At 43.6% G+C, this 18,176-nt stretch overlaps 1 protein-coding gene across 1 annotated transcript in view; it reads right to left on the reverse strand.

Annotated features, from left to right (window-relative positions):
* Positions 1-2,598: 2,598 nt before the first annotated feature.
* The window catches only part of SEPTIN12 (septin 12), a 75,557-nt gene continuing 59,979 nt past the window's right edge, over positions 2,599-18,176 (reverse strand). Inside the window, exons 3-11 of the mRNA XM_040440300.1 lie at positions 13,933-14,133; positions 10,121-10,237; positions 9,912-9,993; positions 7,139-7,276; positions 6,624-6,741; positions 6,293-6,388; positions 5,759-5,855; positions 4,644-4,695; positions 2,599-3,935 (exon numbers count right to left, since the gene is read on the reverse strand). Of these exons, the coding sequence (XP_040296234.1) occupies positions 3,812-3,935; positions 4,644-4,695; positions 5,759-5,855; positions 6,293-6,388; positions 6,624-6,741; positions 7,139-7,276; positions 9,912-9,993; positions 10,121-10,237; positions 13,933-14,133 (1,025 nt within the window). The 3' untranslated portion in view covers positions 2,599-3,811. The remainder of the gene's footprint in view (positions 3,936-4,643; positions 4,696-5,758; positions 5,856-6,292; positions 6,389-6,623; positions 6,742-7,138; positions 7,277-9,911; positions 9,994-10,120; positions 10,238-13,932; positions 14,134-18,176) is intronic.

The following is an 18,176-nucleotide window of genomic DNA, read 5'->3' on the forward strand; positions in this document are numbered from 1 at the left end:
ATTATAGTAGTTATATTCTTGTACATAGGAGCAGTATTATAGTAGTTATATCCTTGTACATAGGAGCAGTATTATAGTAGTTATATTCTTGTACATAGGAGGCAGTATTATAGTAGTTATATTCTTGTACATAGGAGGCAGTATTATAGTAGTTATATTCTTGTACATAGGAGCAGTATTATAGTAGTTATATTCTTGTACATAGGAGGCAGTATTATAGTAGTTATATTCTTGTACATAGGAGCAGTATTATAGTAGTTATATTCTTGTACATAGGAGCAGTATTATAGTAGTTATATTCTTGTACATAGGAGCAGAATTATAGTAGTTATATTCTTGTACATAGGAGGCAGTATTATAGTAGTTATATTCTTGTACATAGGAGGCAGTATTATAGTAGTTCTATCCCTGTACATAGGGGGCAGTATTATAGTAGTTATATTCTTGTACATAGGAGCAGTATTATAGTAGTTCTATCCCTGTACATAGGGGGCAGTATTATAGTAGTTATATTCTTGTACATAGTAGGCAGTATTATAGTAGTTATATTCCTGTACATAGGAGGCAGTATTATAGTAGTTATATTCTTGTACATAGGAGGCAGTATTATAGTAGTTATATTCTTGTACATAGGAGCAGTATTATAGTAGTTATATTCTTGTACATATGAGCAGTATTATAGTAGTTATATTCTTGTACATAGGAGGCAGTATTATAGTAGTTATATTCTTGTACATAGGAGCAGTATTATAGTAGGTATATTCTTGTACATAGGAGCAGTATTATAGTAGTTATATTCTTGTACATAGGAGGCAGTATTATAGTAGTTACAGTGGGGGAAATAATTATTTGACCCCTCGCTGATTTTGTAAGTTTGTCCAATGACAAAGAAATGAAAAGTCTCAGAACAGTATCATTTCAATGGTAGGTTTATTGTAACAGTGGCAGATAGCACATCAAAAGGAAAATCGAAAAAATAACTTTAAATAAAAGATAGCAACTGATTTGCATTTCATTGAGTGAAATAAGTATTTGAACCCCTACCAACCATTAAGAGTTCTGGCTCCCACAGAGTGGTTAGACACTTCTACTCAATTAGTCACCCTCATTAAGGACACCTGTCTTAACTAGTCACCTGTATAAAAGACACCTGTCCACAGAATCAATCAATCAAGCAGACTCCAAACTCTCCAACATGGGAAAGACCAAAGAGCTGTCCAAGGATGTCAGAGACAAAATTGTAGACCTGCACAAGGCTGGAATGGGCTACAAAACCATTAGCAAGAAGCTGGGAGAGAAGGTGACAACTGTTGGTGCGATTGTTCGAAAATGGAAGGAGCACAAAATGACCATCAATCGACCTCGCTCTGGGGCTCCACGCAAGATCTCACCTCGTGGGGTGTCAATGGTTCTGAGAAAGGTGAAAAAGCATCCTAGAACTACACGGGAGGAGTTAGTTAATGACCTCAAATTAGCAGGGACCACAGTCACCAAGAAAACCATTGGAAACACATTACACCGCAATGGATTAAAATCCTGCAGGGCTCGCAAGGTCCCCCTGCTCAGGAAGGCACATGTGCAGGCCCGTCTGAAGTTTGCCAATGAACACCTGAATGATTCAGAGAGTGACTGGGAGAAGGTGCTGTGGTCTGATGAGACCAAAATAGAGCTCTTTGGCATTAACTCAACTCGCTGTGTTTGGAGGAAGAAAAATGCTGCCTATGACCCCCAAAACACCGTCCCCACCGTCAAGCATGGGGGTGGAAACATTTTGCTTTGGGGGTGTTTTTCTGCTAAGGGCACAGGACAACTTATTCGCATAAACGGGAAAATGGACGGAGCCATGTATCGTGAAATCCTGAGCGACAACCTCCTTCCCTCTGCCAGGAAACTGAAAATGGGTCGTGGATGGGTGTTCCAGCACGACAATGACCCAAAACATACAGCAAAGGCAACAAAGGAGTGGCTCAAGAAGAAGCACATTAAGGTCATGGAGTGGCCTAGTCAGTCTCCGGACCTTAATCCAATCGAAAACCTATGGAGGGAGCTCAAGCTCAGAGTTGCACAGAGACAGCCTCGAAACCTTAGGGATTTAGAGATGATCTGCAAAGAGGAGTGGACCAACATTCCTCCTAAAATGTGCGCAAACTTGGTCATCAATTACAAGAAACGTTTGACCTCTGTGCTTGCAAACAAGGGTTTTTCCACCAAGTATTAAGTCTTTTTTTGTTAGAGGGTTCAAATACTTATTTCACTCAATGAAATGCAAATCAGTTGCTATCTTTTATTTAAAGTTATTTTTTCGATTTTCCTTTTGATGTGCTATCTGCCACTGTTACAATAAACCTACCATTGAAATGATACTGTTCTGAGACTTTTCATTTCTTTGTCATTGGACAAACTTACAAAATCAGTGAGGGGTCAAATAATTATTTCCCCCACTGTATATTCTTGTACATAGGAGCAGTACTATAGTAGTTATACTCTTGTACAGAGTAGTAGTAGTAGTAGTAGTAGTATTATAGTAATTATAGTCTTGTATGTAGGGGTCAGCATATTTCCCAGTCATACATACATTATGGAGAGACGTAATTTCTGGTCTGAACTCATTTTTATTTATGGAGAATCTCAGACTCAGGGAACAGTTATAGAAAATAATAGCAGATAAGATATGGACCCGATTTTGTTTTACATAGAAAACAGACAAGATGAAAGATTCTTATATTGTAAATAAATTGTTAAAAAAAATCTGGAGAAAAAAAACTTCTGTGACATAACATTATATATAAATGTGTATTTCTCTTTCTTTCACTTTACATTCTGGTATCTCTATAGAAGAATCTCTCCACCGTCTCGTTGTCGCTCGGCCCGGGGGGCACCGTACAGACCTCGCCTCCTCCTGGTTGCTGACAGTCTTGGTCCTTTATATAGAAACATATACAAATCATCTTAGGAAAATAGAAATGTCGCAGGTCACGCGCCAGGCCGTCTCCTTTAACTGTATTTTTGGTCGATTCTTCAGTTGTATATTGCTGCTGTTGTCAAGGCTCATTCAATGGGCACAAACTGGTATAATTACGCGTGTACATTCCGCCCACAGGGGACAAATATGCTCGGGACATGGCGGGTTCAGTCAATTATACTCCACTGGTAATGAACTGGTGTACCTGTCATACAAACTGGATGTATTGAATGTTTGCCAGAGAGGTGGCGTACCTGGGCATGGGTAGCATTCCTAGACCTAATTTGGGGTGTTGCTTTGATACCCCAGAACCGATAGATTGATATGAAGACATTCAACTTGGCCTTGGTTCCATAAAATGGAGTTTAGAACAGAACTTCAAACACCATCGATGGTCCTCTACTTGGCAAAACAGCATTATGGTGTCCACCAGATCTAAAACTTCGATGTTATTTCAAGAATCTTGGGGTATCAGACATCGAGGCACTCATGTGGCAGTCAACCAGTTTGGGTTAGTGGACCTTTGCTTTTACTTGTACCCACTGGTTTGGACTGACATATGGTTGACAAGTGGCTTTACGAGTCATTGAAGTTGACCATCACCAAGGTGTGGTGTGGCACGGGCAGTGACTGGCATCTCCGGCACAGATGTCAATGAGTTGTGGTGTGCCTGGGAGACGTCCGGCACAGTGTACAAGTGGTTGTGACATAGGTCGGCAGTGTTGGCGTACATCGGAGGTTGACGTGGTGAGTCCACCATTTTATTGGCTGTCTCTGTGGTGAAGTGAGACCGGCGGTGAGCCGATATGTCCATTAGACAGGCACTATTTTGGAGGCGTTGCCCGTGACTCATAAGCCGGAAGGCTCCTTCAGCTGTGACGGAGTGCCGTTCATCTTCTCGTTCAGCCGGCTGACCCGATAGGACTCGTAGTGGATGTTGTGGGTTATGTCCTTCAGGTCCTGAAGGTTGGATCTATGGGAGAAGGTCAAAACATTACAGCACTCCATCTTATTAACAATCACCTACTTCTAGGTTAAGATGTGGGCCCAAAGCCCGAGGCTGCACTACTGATACGTATACTCATTCTGACATCAATTTTTACATATACTATATTCAGTCTACTTAGGATGTAGTTAGTGATTTTAATCCACTAAGCTCTACTAGGATGTTGGTCCGGGCTGAGTAGGTTAAAGGGGTTTTCCATTATAAGTCATCAGCATCTGATTGGTGGGGGTCCGACTCCCAGAACCCCCGACGATCAGCTGTTTGAAGAGGCTGCAATGCTGTGGTGAGTGCTGCAGCCTCCTCATAGCATACCAAGGTCAGTGCCATAGATTGTATAGTGGCGGTACTTGGTATTGCAGCCCAGGTCCATTCACTTGAATGGGACTGAGCTGCACACGGCGTAGAAAGAGGCTGTGGCACTTACGGGAGCACCGTGGCCTCTCCAAACAGGAATCAATTACCTGTCCTGAGGATAGGCCATCCATATCAAAATCCCTTTAACCCTTGACATACAACTCCTACACTATAGAGATGGTGGTGAATACTGTAGCCTCGCTGTCGGCCATGTTTTCTGCTCTTTACCTCTAGGACACTCGGCTCCTGTTCCGTCCACATCATTTTTTTATAAATTCAGAAAAAATAATTAAATTTTTTTTTCCTTTCTTTTTAGCTCACCTGATCAGCAAATCTCTCAGATCGGCGAATTCACAGTGCGATGTGTTCTCCACTGCAATGAAGAGACAGAAATGTTACCTGTAGGGTGCACAGGTCATGGGGTGCAGGACGCTCGGGGAGTCCGGCTAGGCATGTATTTACATTCCACTGCGATCTACAGGACTACAACTTCAAAGGGTCTCCCACCTTTACATGACAAATGACCCCCTCCCCCCCATAATAAAAGCCCTTTTGTGGGCGTCCCTCCTGACACAGCTGCTCTATGGGGCTCTTCTAAATCCTCCCGGCTGATTCTCCCCCCCCCCCCCCCCCCCTCAAGAACAATGGAGGGCGGTCGGGGTCCTGGCCGTAAATGAATGCCGCCCCTCCTCTCATTATTAGTAAGTAAGGAATTAATCTGGTAATGAGTTAAAGAAAAAGTTTTCGGGTTTTGACCTTCAGATGACTTTTGTGTTACTCATTCGCACATGTCAAATGGAACAGGGAAGAATTAAAATGTCACTGCACCAAATTTAAAGCGCCTCCCCTTATGAGTACCGGCCCTTTAAGATGGCTGTCGACATTCACATTAGGTCAGACTCCCGTGGGTGATGAATGCTTTTGGCTGGAATAACCCTTTAATTAGACGTGGTTCCCCTCCGTCTCTGGATTATGAGGATTTCCGGATTATAGGATGCCAGATTACAGGAACGTCACTATGTCGGCTGCTTATGAATGGTAATCTCTATAGGTTTTGGCTCTGGGGTTTTATTCAGGGAGATGTCTCCCCCCAGCACTGCGTGCTCATGTCAGGCGGCAGCTGGAAAGCCTCCATCATCGCTTGCTCTCTTCATGACCTGCCTGCACACATCCCCCTGTGATGGAGAACAGATGCAGCAGGCAGCCACCAGAGAGGGGGAGCGGGATGGACTATGGGGGGGGGGGGGGGATCAGGCATCCGCAGCCATTAATCCATAGGTGTGAGGAGGAAAGAAGCAGCTTCCATATTGAATGTGCGCTAAGCTACTATCATACTGGTCATACTGGTGCCTGGAGAACATGATTATTTAACATCAGATTAGCTGTGGAATGATCGAGGAGGAGGAAGATTGACGGGGTGTCTTAGGACGCCTCACCTTCTATGATGCCCCACTTGGTCTTTCGTCCTAGGATCCTCCTGCCGTTGACCTGATGTTCCTCGTCCGTCCCTACCACGGCAAAAGGTATCTTCTCCTGCCAGAGCGAAACGCAGATCCGATTATATTACATAGTAGGCTGGGGTTTTGTTACAGTGTATCAGTGCAGATAACCGCTATCAGCCCAGCAGAGAGATTTTCCTAGGACTGACTACACTGATACTTTGAAACAAACTCTGAACTATGTAAAAAAAAAATTTTTAAAGGATGTTTCTATTTACTGACAGCAAGCAGAGAGTGGCTATGAAGAGCTCTCTCCCTGTTCAGGCTCTGCTATAAGTCACTGTATAGGCATACGCGTGGGTGCACCACCAATGAGGCCAGGTGAGGCAGCACCAGGTTGGGGCAAGAGATGGGCAGCCGAAGGGCCATGGAAGGGGTTAGGTTTAGAAGTTTTCGCCTCAGGCAGCAGAAAGGCTAGGTGCACCCCTGGGCATAGGCTCCCTTGTATACCGATAAATGGTGTATCCATACCCGGATTTTGCTGTTTAGTAAAGCCTCTGTGGGGTCTTCGTCCAGCTCTGCTTGGGGGTACACACTGATTCCATGGGTCTGCAGGTCCTTCCTTATCTGTAGGAGACATGTAACAGTGTTAAGGGGGCCTCTTCTTCTCACTTATAAGCCGCAGGTCATTGCTGTACAGCCAGGGGGCAGCACAGTTCAATCCACCCTAATGGACCCATACCTCAGGAGATATCTTCTATCCATTAGGCTATATTAGTGGAGGAGAAGACATATAGACTGCAGGTTCCCCACACTGGGCGCATACGGTAAGTATCCGGGTCATTCTGCATCTGACACTTACCCTCTGTTTGAACTCTTCCCTCTCTTCCAATGTGAGTGTGTCCGCTTTCGCAATGATGGGAACTACATTCACAATACGGCCTAGGCGTTTCATGAATTCGAGGTCCAGCGGTCTCAGCCTGAAGATGGGAGCAATGTAATTGAAGGAATGTTCTTAAAGTGATAATATTACCAATCTCAGAAACCAGACTGACTGTACAGTTCTTGATACTGACTGAAACAGAGTACCTGCCATTTATGGGAAACTCTGCAGTCTATAGTTATTACATGTCAAAGGACAAAGTTTTGACTGCAATGGAACCCACACCTGGGGGCGCTGTTGCATTAATGTCTATGTAAAGTAGAGCTTTTTAATGCGCTGGTGAAAAGCGGTACTGCAGGTGAGAAAATCGAGATTATATTTCACAGTGGGATTGATGACATGGCTGACAATCAGGGATGTACCACGTCTCGTTCTGTGGCTTCATGAGGTTATAGGTACAGCCTGCCCTTCTTTTACTATATAATAATGCTCACCAGTGGCCTGTGGGGGGGATGAAGTAGATGCAGCTGTGAATACGTGAGTCTGGAATTCTGCGTTTCCGGTTGACCAGGATCTCCTCTCTCAAGTATTTCTCATATTGCTCATGGATGTATTTAATAATTGGTTCCCAGCTAGAACATTATAGGAAATAAAAATACAATGAGATAAATGCACATCTAATACCGGTTAAGATTGAGCAAAAATATAAACACAACACTTTCGGTTTTGCTCCCATTTTGCATGAGCTGAACTCAAAGATCTGAAACATTTTCTACAGACACAAAAGACCCATTACTCTCAAATATTGTTCACAAATCTGTCTAAATCTGTGTTAGTAAGCACTTCTCCTTTGCCGAGATAATCCATCCCACCTCACAGGTGTGGCATATCGAAGTGCTGATTAGACAGCATGAATATTGCACAGGTGCGCCTTAGACTGCCCACAATAAAAGGCCACTCTGAAATGTGCAGTTTGATCACACAGCACAATGCCACAGATGTCGCAACGTTTGAGGGAGCGTGCAATTGGCATGCTGACTGCAGGAATGTCTACCAGAGCTGTTGCCCGTGCAATGAATGTTCATTTCTCTACCATAAGCCGCCTCCAAAGGCGTTTCAGAGAATTTGGCAGTACATCCAACCGGCCTCACAACCGCAGACCACGTGTAACCACACCAGCCCAGGACCTCCACATCCAGCATGTCCACCTCCATGATCTTCTGAGACCAGCCATCCGGACAGCTGCAGCAACAATCGGTTTGCATAACCAAAGAATTTCTGCACAAACCGTCAGAAACCGTCTCAGGGAAGCTCATCTGCTCGTCGTCCTCATCGGGGTCTGGACCTGACTGCAGTTCGTCGTCGTAACCGACTTGAGTGGGAAATGCTCACATTCGATGGTGTCTGGCACGGTGGAGAGGCGTTCTGTTCACGGAGGAGCCCCGGTTTTTCACTGTTCAGGGCAGATGGCAGACAGCGTGTGTGGCGTCGTGTGGGTGAGCGGTTTGCTGACGTCAACGTTGTGGATTGAGTGGCCCAGGTGGCGGTGGGGTTATGGTATGGGCAGGCGTATGTTATGGACAACGAACACAGGTCCATTTTATTGATGGCATTTTGAATGCACAGAGATCCCGTGAGGAGATCCTGGGGCCCATTGTTGTGCCCTTCATCCACGACCATCTCCTCATGTTGCAGCATGATAATGCACAGCCCCATATTGCAGGGATCTGTACACAATTCCTGGAAGCTGAAAACATCCCAGTCCTTGCATGGCCAGCATACTCACCGGACATGTCGCCCATTGAGCATGTTTGGGATGCTCTGGATCGGCGTATACGACAGCGTGTTCCAGTTCCTGCCAATATTCTGCAACTTCGCAGCTATTGGAGAGGAGTGGACCAACAATCCACAGGCCACAATCAACAACCTGATCAACTCTATACCACGGAGGCAAATGGTGGCCACACCAGATACTGACTGGTTTTCTGACTCCCCCCAGTAAGGCAAAACTGTGCACATTTTAGAGTGGCCTTTTATTGTGGGCAGTCTAAGGCACACCTGTGCAATATTCATGCTGTCTAATCAGCACCTTGATATGATACACCTGTGAGGTGGGATGGATTATTTCGGCAAAGGAGAAGTGCTCACTAACACAGATTTAGACAGATTTGTGAACAAAATATTTGAGAGTAATGGGTCTTTTGTGTATGTAGAAAATGTTTCAGATCTTTGAGTTCAGCTCATGCAAACTGAGAGCAAAACCGAAAGTGTTGCGTTTATATTTTTGCTCAGTGTAGATGCATCTAGAACCATGTGTCTTAATACCTTATATCTAGAACATAGCTAACAAAGAACAAAAAAGTTCCAGACCTTTGTAGAGACCAGACCATAATAAAGTCCCTTGGTATAAATAGACTAGATCAAGATACAGGGTCAATAGCTTTTAGATAGATCTAGAACCCAAGCATCATCACTGTTACTCAAAGGTTACCCAAGACAGATCTGAGACACAGAATAACCCTTCTAGGTCAATTTACAAGCAATATAACAGCAATCCTAAAGTACAAGATTATCACGAAGAGTAGAGAACAGGTCCCATGTAGATTTGGAACCCAGACTAATTTGCTCTAGTGCCCTAACTGCCAATCCAGAACATGTGACCTATCTTTTAACATAGTGCTAGAGCAGGTTATAGGAATCTATGGGTAAACTGTCCTCCTGATGAAGGGGTTTAACAACAGGTTTTTTTTAGGTAGCTAAAGATTCAAGGATTGTTCTAGAGCTCTGAGTAGACTCAGACTAAAAAAGGTGATGTCTAGAACCCTTGTGATAGTAGTAGTCATGGATTACATAGTTTATGGTTTTGCACTAATCTCATATTGTATTTGACTAAAATATAGTAGATATAGAACCTATGGTTTGTGTGGGTCTTGATGGATCTAGAACAGAATGCCGTAATGTTAACCTTACAGTAGATGTCTAGAACACAGGCTTTAAGAGTCCTAGATGAATCTAGAACAGGCTCCAGTAACATCAGTCTCAGAGACTATTCTAAAGCTGTAGGTTGAACATTAATCCCAAAGTATATGAACATATTGTTCTAGAGTAGATGGAAAGTTCAGCATACAGTACAGTATGTTATCCATGACTAATCTAGAACCAGCTAGAATGACATCAGTCTCTCTGCAGCTGTAGGACCCAGGACATGCTGATTCCCGATGTGTTTAGAGTAGACCTATCTAGAACAGTCTACAGTATTGTGTTTACCAGTTTTGATTGTTGATCTGATCTCCAAATCCTGGCGTGTCGATCACCGTGAGCCTCATTTCCATCCCTCTCTCCTCGATCACTGCAGGTGGACAAAGTAAAGATGGTCAAAGGGATGTTTAATCTCTGAACGCGCAACCCTGTTATATCACATCTCCATGAGGTTCCAGATCTGTATGTCCAGCACCTGATTAAAGAAGACACCTCACCTTGACTGACGGCTTTCATTTCCAAAGTTTTAGGAATCCCGGCCCCGGGAGCTTTGCGGATCACTTTTGACTTGAACAAAGTATTCACAAGTGTGGATTTGCCCAAACCGCTCTGACCTACAAACAACATGGAGAACATAAAGAGCAGCTCCGCTGATATACGGGAGGAGAACATTCTCCAAAGTATGCCCTGAAAGTTTTGACCATGATGCTTCGTGATAAAGTTCTACAGGGGGTCTTGGGCTAGGAGAGCTTCTATCTCCTCCACTAGTGAATGAGGGAAAGGAAGGGAGTTACATGACAGATTCTTCTCCATTCACAGCCAAAGATGGTTTCAGAATTCCTAAGAGCAGAGCATTGTGGGAGCTTTGGGAGCAGTCACACAGACAGAGCTGAGCCCGGTCACAGGTCTGCCAGGGGTGGAGCCAACACCGCTGTCTGTTTCCAATAGTAACCAGCAGAATTGTGAAAGCAGCTTTGGATGTGAATGGAGAAAAAAAAAGCAATAGATGACTAAAATCTGTGGAGAATCAGTAAAGTATTTGAGAAGTTCAACTTTTTCTGTAGATTATAGCAAGTGAAGTCTTATGGTGGAGTTATCCGAAGACATGGACCGTTTTGTAGAGAATGTGGCCCTGCTTGTCAAGTACCACTACTTCCTTTTTTTCTAGTCATTTCAGACCATAAAATACCACCATATAGTGTCAAAATAAAGCTACGTATACAGCCAGTATAGTACCGCCATATAGCACCCAAATGATATGTAATATATGAAAAAACGAATATAAAGAGACCACATAATACCATCATATAATGCGAAGACAACATATATAATACTGCCATATAGTGGACAAATTATATGTGCAGAGGCTGTGGGCTGCTTGCTGGTTAGGCCTCTTGTCATTTGATCGTAGGGAACATGCACCCCTGTAGGAAGTTGCCTGAGCAACTGGTTCCTTAGCTTGCTAGTTCCTGCGAAAGTATGCTGTATTCATTTGTCTGCCTGTGTACCGACCACTGCCTGTTTACTTGACTCTGGCCCTCTACTGCCTTACCTGACCTGTGTCTGACCTCCGCATTGATCCGTTGCTGGCCGCTTTGACCTTGGATTGTTTACCTTGTACTCTGCGCCTTCCCTGACCTCTGGCCTGTCCCTGACTATGATTCTAAAACTGGTCCTGCCCATAGAGTTCCATCATGTTGTGTGAACTGGGGCCTGTCGCTCATTGCATGATGATGTGAAGCTAAGTGCTGATCACCATGATGAACACCACCATAGCATCCAATCCATTACACCTGTTGTCTTTCTAGTCAGTACACACTGGTAAAAAAAATGAAAGTTAGTGGATGCAGATGGCAGCGTCTCCACTTTCCCTGAGCTCTGCTCTACATAACTGTGTGGCGGTATGTTGTGTAGGCGGTATAGAGATGTGGATAATGATGACTCAAAGGAAAGGAGTTCACACCATCCAGTTTTTGGATTTGTAGTGAAAGGCTGCACTCAATTAAGGTTTGAGTTTATATAGCAGGTCAGTCTCTGGATGATGATGTCATAATGAGGGCAGCGAGGTCACACAGCCCATGTAGAAGGTAAGTCTGTGACTGGATAATGATGTCATAACGAGGGCAGCGAGGTCACACAGCCCATATAGCAGGTAAGTCTGTGATTGGATGGTGATGTCATAACAAGGGCAGCAAGGTCACACAGTCCATGTAGAAGGTAAATCTGTGATTGGATGGTGATGTCATAACGAGGGCAATGAGGTCACACAGCCCATGTAGCAGGTAAGTCTGTGACTGGATGATGATGTCATAACGAGAGCAGCAAGGTCACACAGTCCATGTAGCAGGTAAGTCTGTGACTGGATGATGATGTCATAACGAGGGCAGTGAGGTTACACAGCCCATGTAGCAGGTAAATCTGTGACTGGATGATGATGTCATAACGAGGGCAGTGAGGTCACACAGCCCATGTAGCAGGTATGTCTGTGATTGGATGGTGATGTCATAATGAGGGCAGTGAGGTCACACAGCCCATGTAGCAGGTAAGTCTGTGATTGGATGGTGATGTCATAATGAGGGCAGTGAGGTCACACAGCCCATGTAGCAGGTAAGTCTGTGATTGGATGGTGATGTCATAATGAGGGCAGTGAGGTCACACAGCCCATGTAGCAGGTATGTCTGTGATTGGATGGTGATGTCATAATGAGGGCAGTGAGGTCACACAGCCCATGTAGCAGGTAAGTCTGTGATTGGATGGTGATGTCATAATGAGGGCAGTGAGGTCACACAGCCCATGTAGCAGGTAAGTCTGTGATTGGATGGTGATGTCATAATGAGGGCAGTGAGGTCACACAGCCCATGTAGCAGGTAAGTCTGTGATTGGATGGTGATGTCATAATGAGGGCAGTGAGGTCACACAGCCCATGTAGCAGGTAAGTCTGTGATTGGATGGTGATGTCATAATGAGGGCAGTGAGGTCACACAATCCACATTACAGGTCAGAAGAAGTGAAATAAAAAGGGATTCGTGAGGCGCTGCACTGGATACTGAATAATGTATTAAAAATAATAAATAAATAAAAATATATAAAAAAGATCCAAAGATAAAAACAGACAACACAAACCGCCGCATTTGTCAGGTATAACATTCTCAGTTATAAATACTGGTAATCCGGAAATGCGGTCCCAAGTTTTCCATGCTATACCTAGTCACCGGTATTCATGCCACCGAAATAGTATATATATTATTTGTAATATAAATTATTTAGTATCCAGAGCAACTTCCCACGAATCCCTTTTATTTCATTCTTCACATTTAAAGTCTACCACTCCTTTGGATGATCTGGCGGGAGGGAGCAGCAGCCTGGTCCCCTCTGGTGGTTTTGTCTTCTTCCGGTGTTGTGCCAGGCTTTGCACAACTATCTCTAGTAAGGAACTGAGTATATGGGTGTGAGCTATTATACATCTGAGGTGTTACACTACGGGGTGCCCCATATCGTATTTTCACAGATATGTAGCAGGTCAGTGTGTGAATGGATGATGATGTCATAATGAGGGCAGTGAGGTCACAGAGTCTATGTAGCAGGTCAGCCTATGAATGGATGATGATGTCATAATGAGGGCAGTGACATCACAGAGTCTATGTAGCAGGTCAGTGTGTGAATGGATGATGATGTCATAATGAGGGCAGTGAGGTCACAGAGTCTATGTAGCAGGTCAGCCTATGAATGGATGATGATGTCATAATGAGGGCAGTGACATCACACCATTTATCCATTTATGTAGCAGGTCAGTGTGTGAATGGATGATGATATCATAATGAGGGAAGTTAGGTCACAGGGTCTATGTAGTAGAATAGTCTGTGATTGGATGGCAGTCAGCGCAGTGACGTCACACAGATGATGCGGCAGGTTAGTCTGTGACTGGATAAGGATCTTATAAGAGCAGTGATGTCATACAGTCTCTGTAACAGCTTAGTCTTTAGATGATGATGTCATCATTAGATCAGTGAGGTGACACAGTGTATGCAGCAGGTTAATCAATGGATGATGATGTCATCATTAGAGCAGTGAGGTCACACAGTCTATATTAGCAGTTTAGTCTGTGATTAAATGATGATGTCATCATTAGAAGAGTGATACCATTCTAGAACAATCAAATATGCCGTCACCCTAATCTTCACTGATAGTAACATAATGCTCAATGGTAAAATCGCTTCAATTTTGGAATAAAAAAAATGGTGTCTCTAAGAGAGAAGCAGAACATGAGAAGAGGCAGTGAGCGCTCGCCTGTCCTCATGTCTCTACTCACCCACCACCATGATGTTAAACTCAAAGCCGTATTTCATGGCCTTGCGCTTCATCTGGTCCAGCACGGAGTCGATGCCTACGTAGCCGAAGGGCTCCCGGCCCAGATCCTCGCACATCTTAGCGTCTTCTGCTGGTCTGGCCAGGCTCGGCTCCTCCATCCTGCTGCTGCCGCTGCTCGCTCGCTCTGATTTGGGGCTGTAATCTGAACGTATAGCAAAGAGGAAGACGCCGTTAGGAGAAAACCATCAGCAGGAAAAGGAGAAATGGTGAAGACGTCTTGCTGTGATTTAACCCCTTACTTATTGCAGCCAAACCAACAGCACAAATGAAAATCAGAACAGAAATCAAAGAACTGAAGGCAGACCCAAACCATTAACCCATCCAGTGCCATGGAGGCCAGATCAATTTTTGGATATTAAGAGGAATTTATTTATTTTTTTTAAATGAAGAGCTTGACTTTCTTTACATATTGTTAGTGATTGAAGAAGCACAAAGGACAATGAGAACAGTTGCACATGATAACACCCATCATCCAAAAATGAATTATCCTGTACTGATCCTGAGTTACATCCTGTATTTTACTCCACAGCTGCACTCACTATTCTGCTGGTGCAGTCACTGTGTACATACATTACTTATCCTGCACTGATCCTGAGTTACATCCTGTATTTTACTCCAGAGCTGCACTCACTATTCTGCTGGTGCAGTCACTGTGTACATACATTATTTATCCTGTACTGATCCTGAGTTACATCCTGTATTATACTCCAGAGCTGCACTTACTATTCTGCTGGTGCAGTCACTGTGTACATACATTACTGATCCTGTACTGATCCTGAGTTACATCCTGTATTATACTCCAGAGCTGCACTTACTATTCTGCTGGTGCAGTCACTGAGTACATACATTACTTATCCTATACTGATCCTGAGTTACATCCTGTATTATACTCCAGAGCTGCACTCACTATTCTGCTGGTGCAGTCACTGTGTACATACATTACTTATCCTGTACTGATCCTGAGTTACATCCTGTATTATACTCCAGAGCTGCACTCACTATTCTGCAGGTGCAGTCACTGTGTACATACATTACATTACTTATCCTGTACTTATCCTGAGTTACATCCTGTGTTATACTCCAGAGCTGCACTCACTATTCTGCTTGTGGAGTCACTGTGTACATACATTACTTATCCTGTACTGATCCTGAGTTACATCCTGTATTATACTCCAGAGCTGCACTCACTATTCTGCTGGTGCAGTCACTGTGTACATACATTACTTATCCTGTACTGATCCTGAGTTACATCCTGTATTATACTCCAGAGCTGCACTCACTATTCTGCTGGTGCAGTCACTGTGTACATACATTACCTATCCTGTACTGATCCTGAGTTACATCCTGTATTATACTCCAGAGCTGCACTCACTATTCTGCTGGTGCAGTCACTGTGTACATACATTACTTATCCTGTACTGATCCTGAGTTACATCCTGTATTATACTCCAGAGCTGCACTCACTATTCTGCAGGTGCAGTCACTGTGTACATACATTACATTACTTATCCTGTACTTATCCTGAGTTACATCCTGTGTTATACTCCAGAGCTGCACTCACTATTCTGCTTGTGGAGTCACTGTGTACATACATTACATTACCTATCCTGTACTGATCCTGAGTTACATCCTGTATTATACTCCAGAGCTGCACTCACTATTCTGCAGGTGCAGTCACTGTGTACATACATTACATTACTTATCCTGTACTGATCCTGAGTTACATCCTGTATTATACTCCAGAGCTGCACTCACTATTCTGCATATGCATTACATTAAATATCCTGGACTATATAATGAAGAAGACAGTTTATAATCCAGTAAACATGGGGTCTTGCTGAGGTTTCTGTCCCTCTTATGTCTGGAGGTACTGAGGGAGTGACAGATAACATCCTGCTGAGTATCAATTCTTCATACCTGTTGCTAATGTCTCAGTCATGAATTTTACATAACACTGTGACACGGCTGGAAGACGTCTCGGCTTATAGGGAAAGGTCGCTGTGGAACACAGTCCAACTACTGTCCCTAGAGTCACCCCATAGATCAACATGGCTGGGGCTCTATGTGGGTTCTACCTGAGCCTCTGAATACAAATGGTCCTGCTGCTGTTCTACGGAGCTGAACATCCTATATGGCGATACATTATTATTCACGCCTCGGAGCCCCATCTAGAAATCAAAGGGTTAAGGAGCTAGGAGATACATTAGAGAAGAAGTAAGTGACTGCTCCTCGGACGCCTGCCCCAGATCAATACAACAAAACTCAACACACAAACCAGCAAGGCCACACAGTCTGATCAGGAGCAAGTAGCTGCGCTGCAGGCACTGGCTCCAGATGGAGAAAACTTCACAAACCAATGGATGCCGTTACCTTAAATGACCCCACCATTCCTCAAATTCACCAGTTTGGTGGCCCAGTCCACCCTTTGCAATCTGGACTGTTCTATACTCTGTCTATGGAGTGCACATGGTGGACAATGATGGAAATGTAGTACCAGTGGGCGGATCTTTAGACTTGACTGGTTAAGATGCTGGTCAGTGAGGTAACCAGCTCCCTCTCCTGCGCGTTTCGTCCCCTGCCATGTAAGCCTGCTTCTCTACAGCATGGTCTGGATGTGGTGCACCGCCTCCAGCGCGCAGCACATTGCACAGTGGTGGATATTATGCGAGCTGACGATTTACCGTGCTCAATTAACCCCTTCTGTCCCCCAGTGGATGCTACTGGTGTCCCCCAGAATGCATCCCGTACCAAACACACACACCTACCTCTTTTCTAATCGCACTGAGAAATAGGGGAGCCCGCCAGACTCCTCTTCAGCCGCATGAAGACCCCAGAATCTCCCGCAGCCGTCTCCCAGGAATTGGAAATATCCAGGATTTTTTTTACGTTTTGTGGAAGGGGATGCGGGGTGGCTGTACCTTATGGAAGGCAAACCGGTCTCTCTCTGCCTCTCATCCCCTCTCTATAGAAGCCCCCCCACTGGGATGAGACAACAAAGACCCTGCGTTATAGGCACACGTGACTGGAATGGCAAATAATAACCCTTTAAGAGCCAATGGGGTTTGTGAGGCTCAGCAGCAGGTGCCCTCCCCTCGCAGGGACCCCACTCGCTGCCACAACTTCCCAATTAACGGCCGGAGAATCAGCTCCAATTATATAAATGGGAAGTAATGGCCTGAGAGCTGCAGACGGTGACGCCACTTCAGACTGGTGTATCTGGATAAAATCTGCAGATATCTACAATGCTACACATATTAACATTGTATCCGTATTATATCTGTATTGTATCCGTATTGTATCTGTATTGTATCTGTATTATATCTGTATTGTATCCGTATTGTATCTGTATTATATCTGTATTATATCTGTATTATATCTGTATTGTATCTGTATTGTATCTGTATTATATCTGTATTGTATCCGTATTGTATCTGTATTGTATCTGTATTATATCTGTATTGTATCCGTATTGTATCCGTATTATATCTGTATTGTATCCGTATTGTATCTGTATTGTATCTGTGCTGTATCTGTATTGTATCCGTATTGTATCCGTATTATATCTGTATTATATCTGTATTGTATCTGTATTATATCTGTATTGTATCTGTATTATATCTGTATTGTATCCGTATTGTATCTGTATTGTATCTGTATTATATCTGTATTGTATCCGTATTGTATCTGTATTATATCTGTATTGTATCCGTATTGTATCCGTATTGTATCCGTATTATATCTGTATTGTATCCGTATTGTATCTGTATTGTATCTGTATTATATCTGTATTGTATCCGTATTGTATCCGTATTATATCTGTATTATATCTGTATTGTATCTGTATTGTATCCGTATTGTATCCGTATTGTATCCGTATTGTATCTGTATTGTATCTGTATTGACTCCTAGTGTTTCAGTTGCATATTAGCCAGTTACTTTTCTTTTGTACATGAACCCTATGGATTTGTAAAGCGCTGCGGAATATGGTGGCGCTATATACATTTTATTATTATTTATTATTATTATTTTTGTATCTGTATTATATCTGCATTGTATTTGTATTGTATCCGCGTTCTATCCAGGGCTGTGCAGTAATCTACATACAGGGACAAGTGTAAGGAAATTCTTCTGTAAATTTCTAAGTCTTTGTGTTTCACTTCCTAATTGTTTTCAAGATCTCTGCTT

Source organism: Bufo bufo, chromosome 7 (assembly GCF_905171765.1).
Source record: "Bufo bufo chromosome 7, aBufBuf1.1, whole genome shotgun sequence".
Taxonomy (NCBI): Eukaryota; Metazoa; Chordata; class Amphibia; order Anura; family Bufonidae; genus Bufo; species Bufo bufo.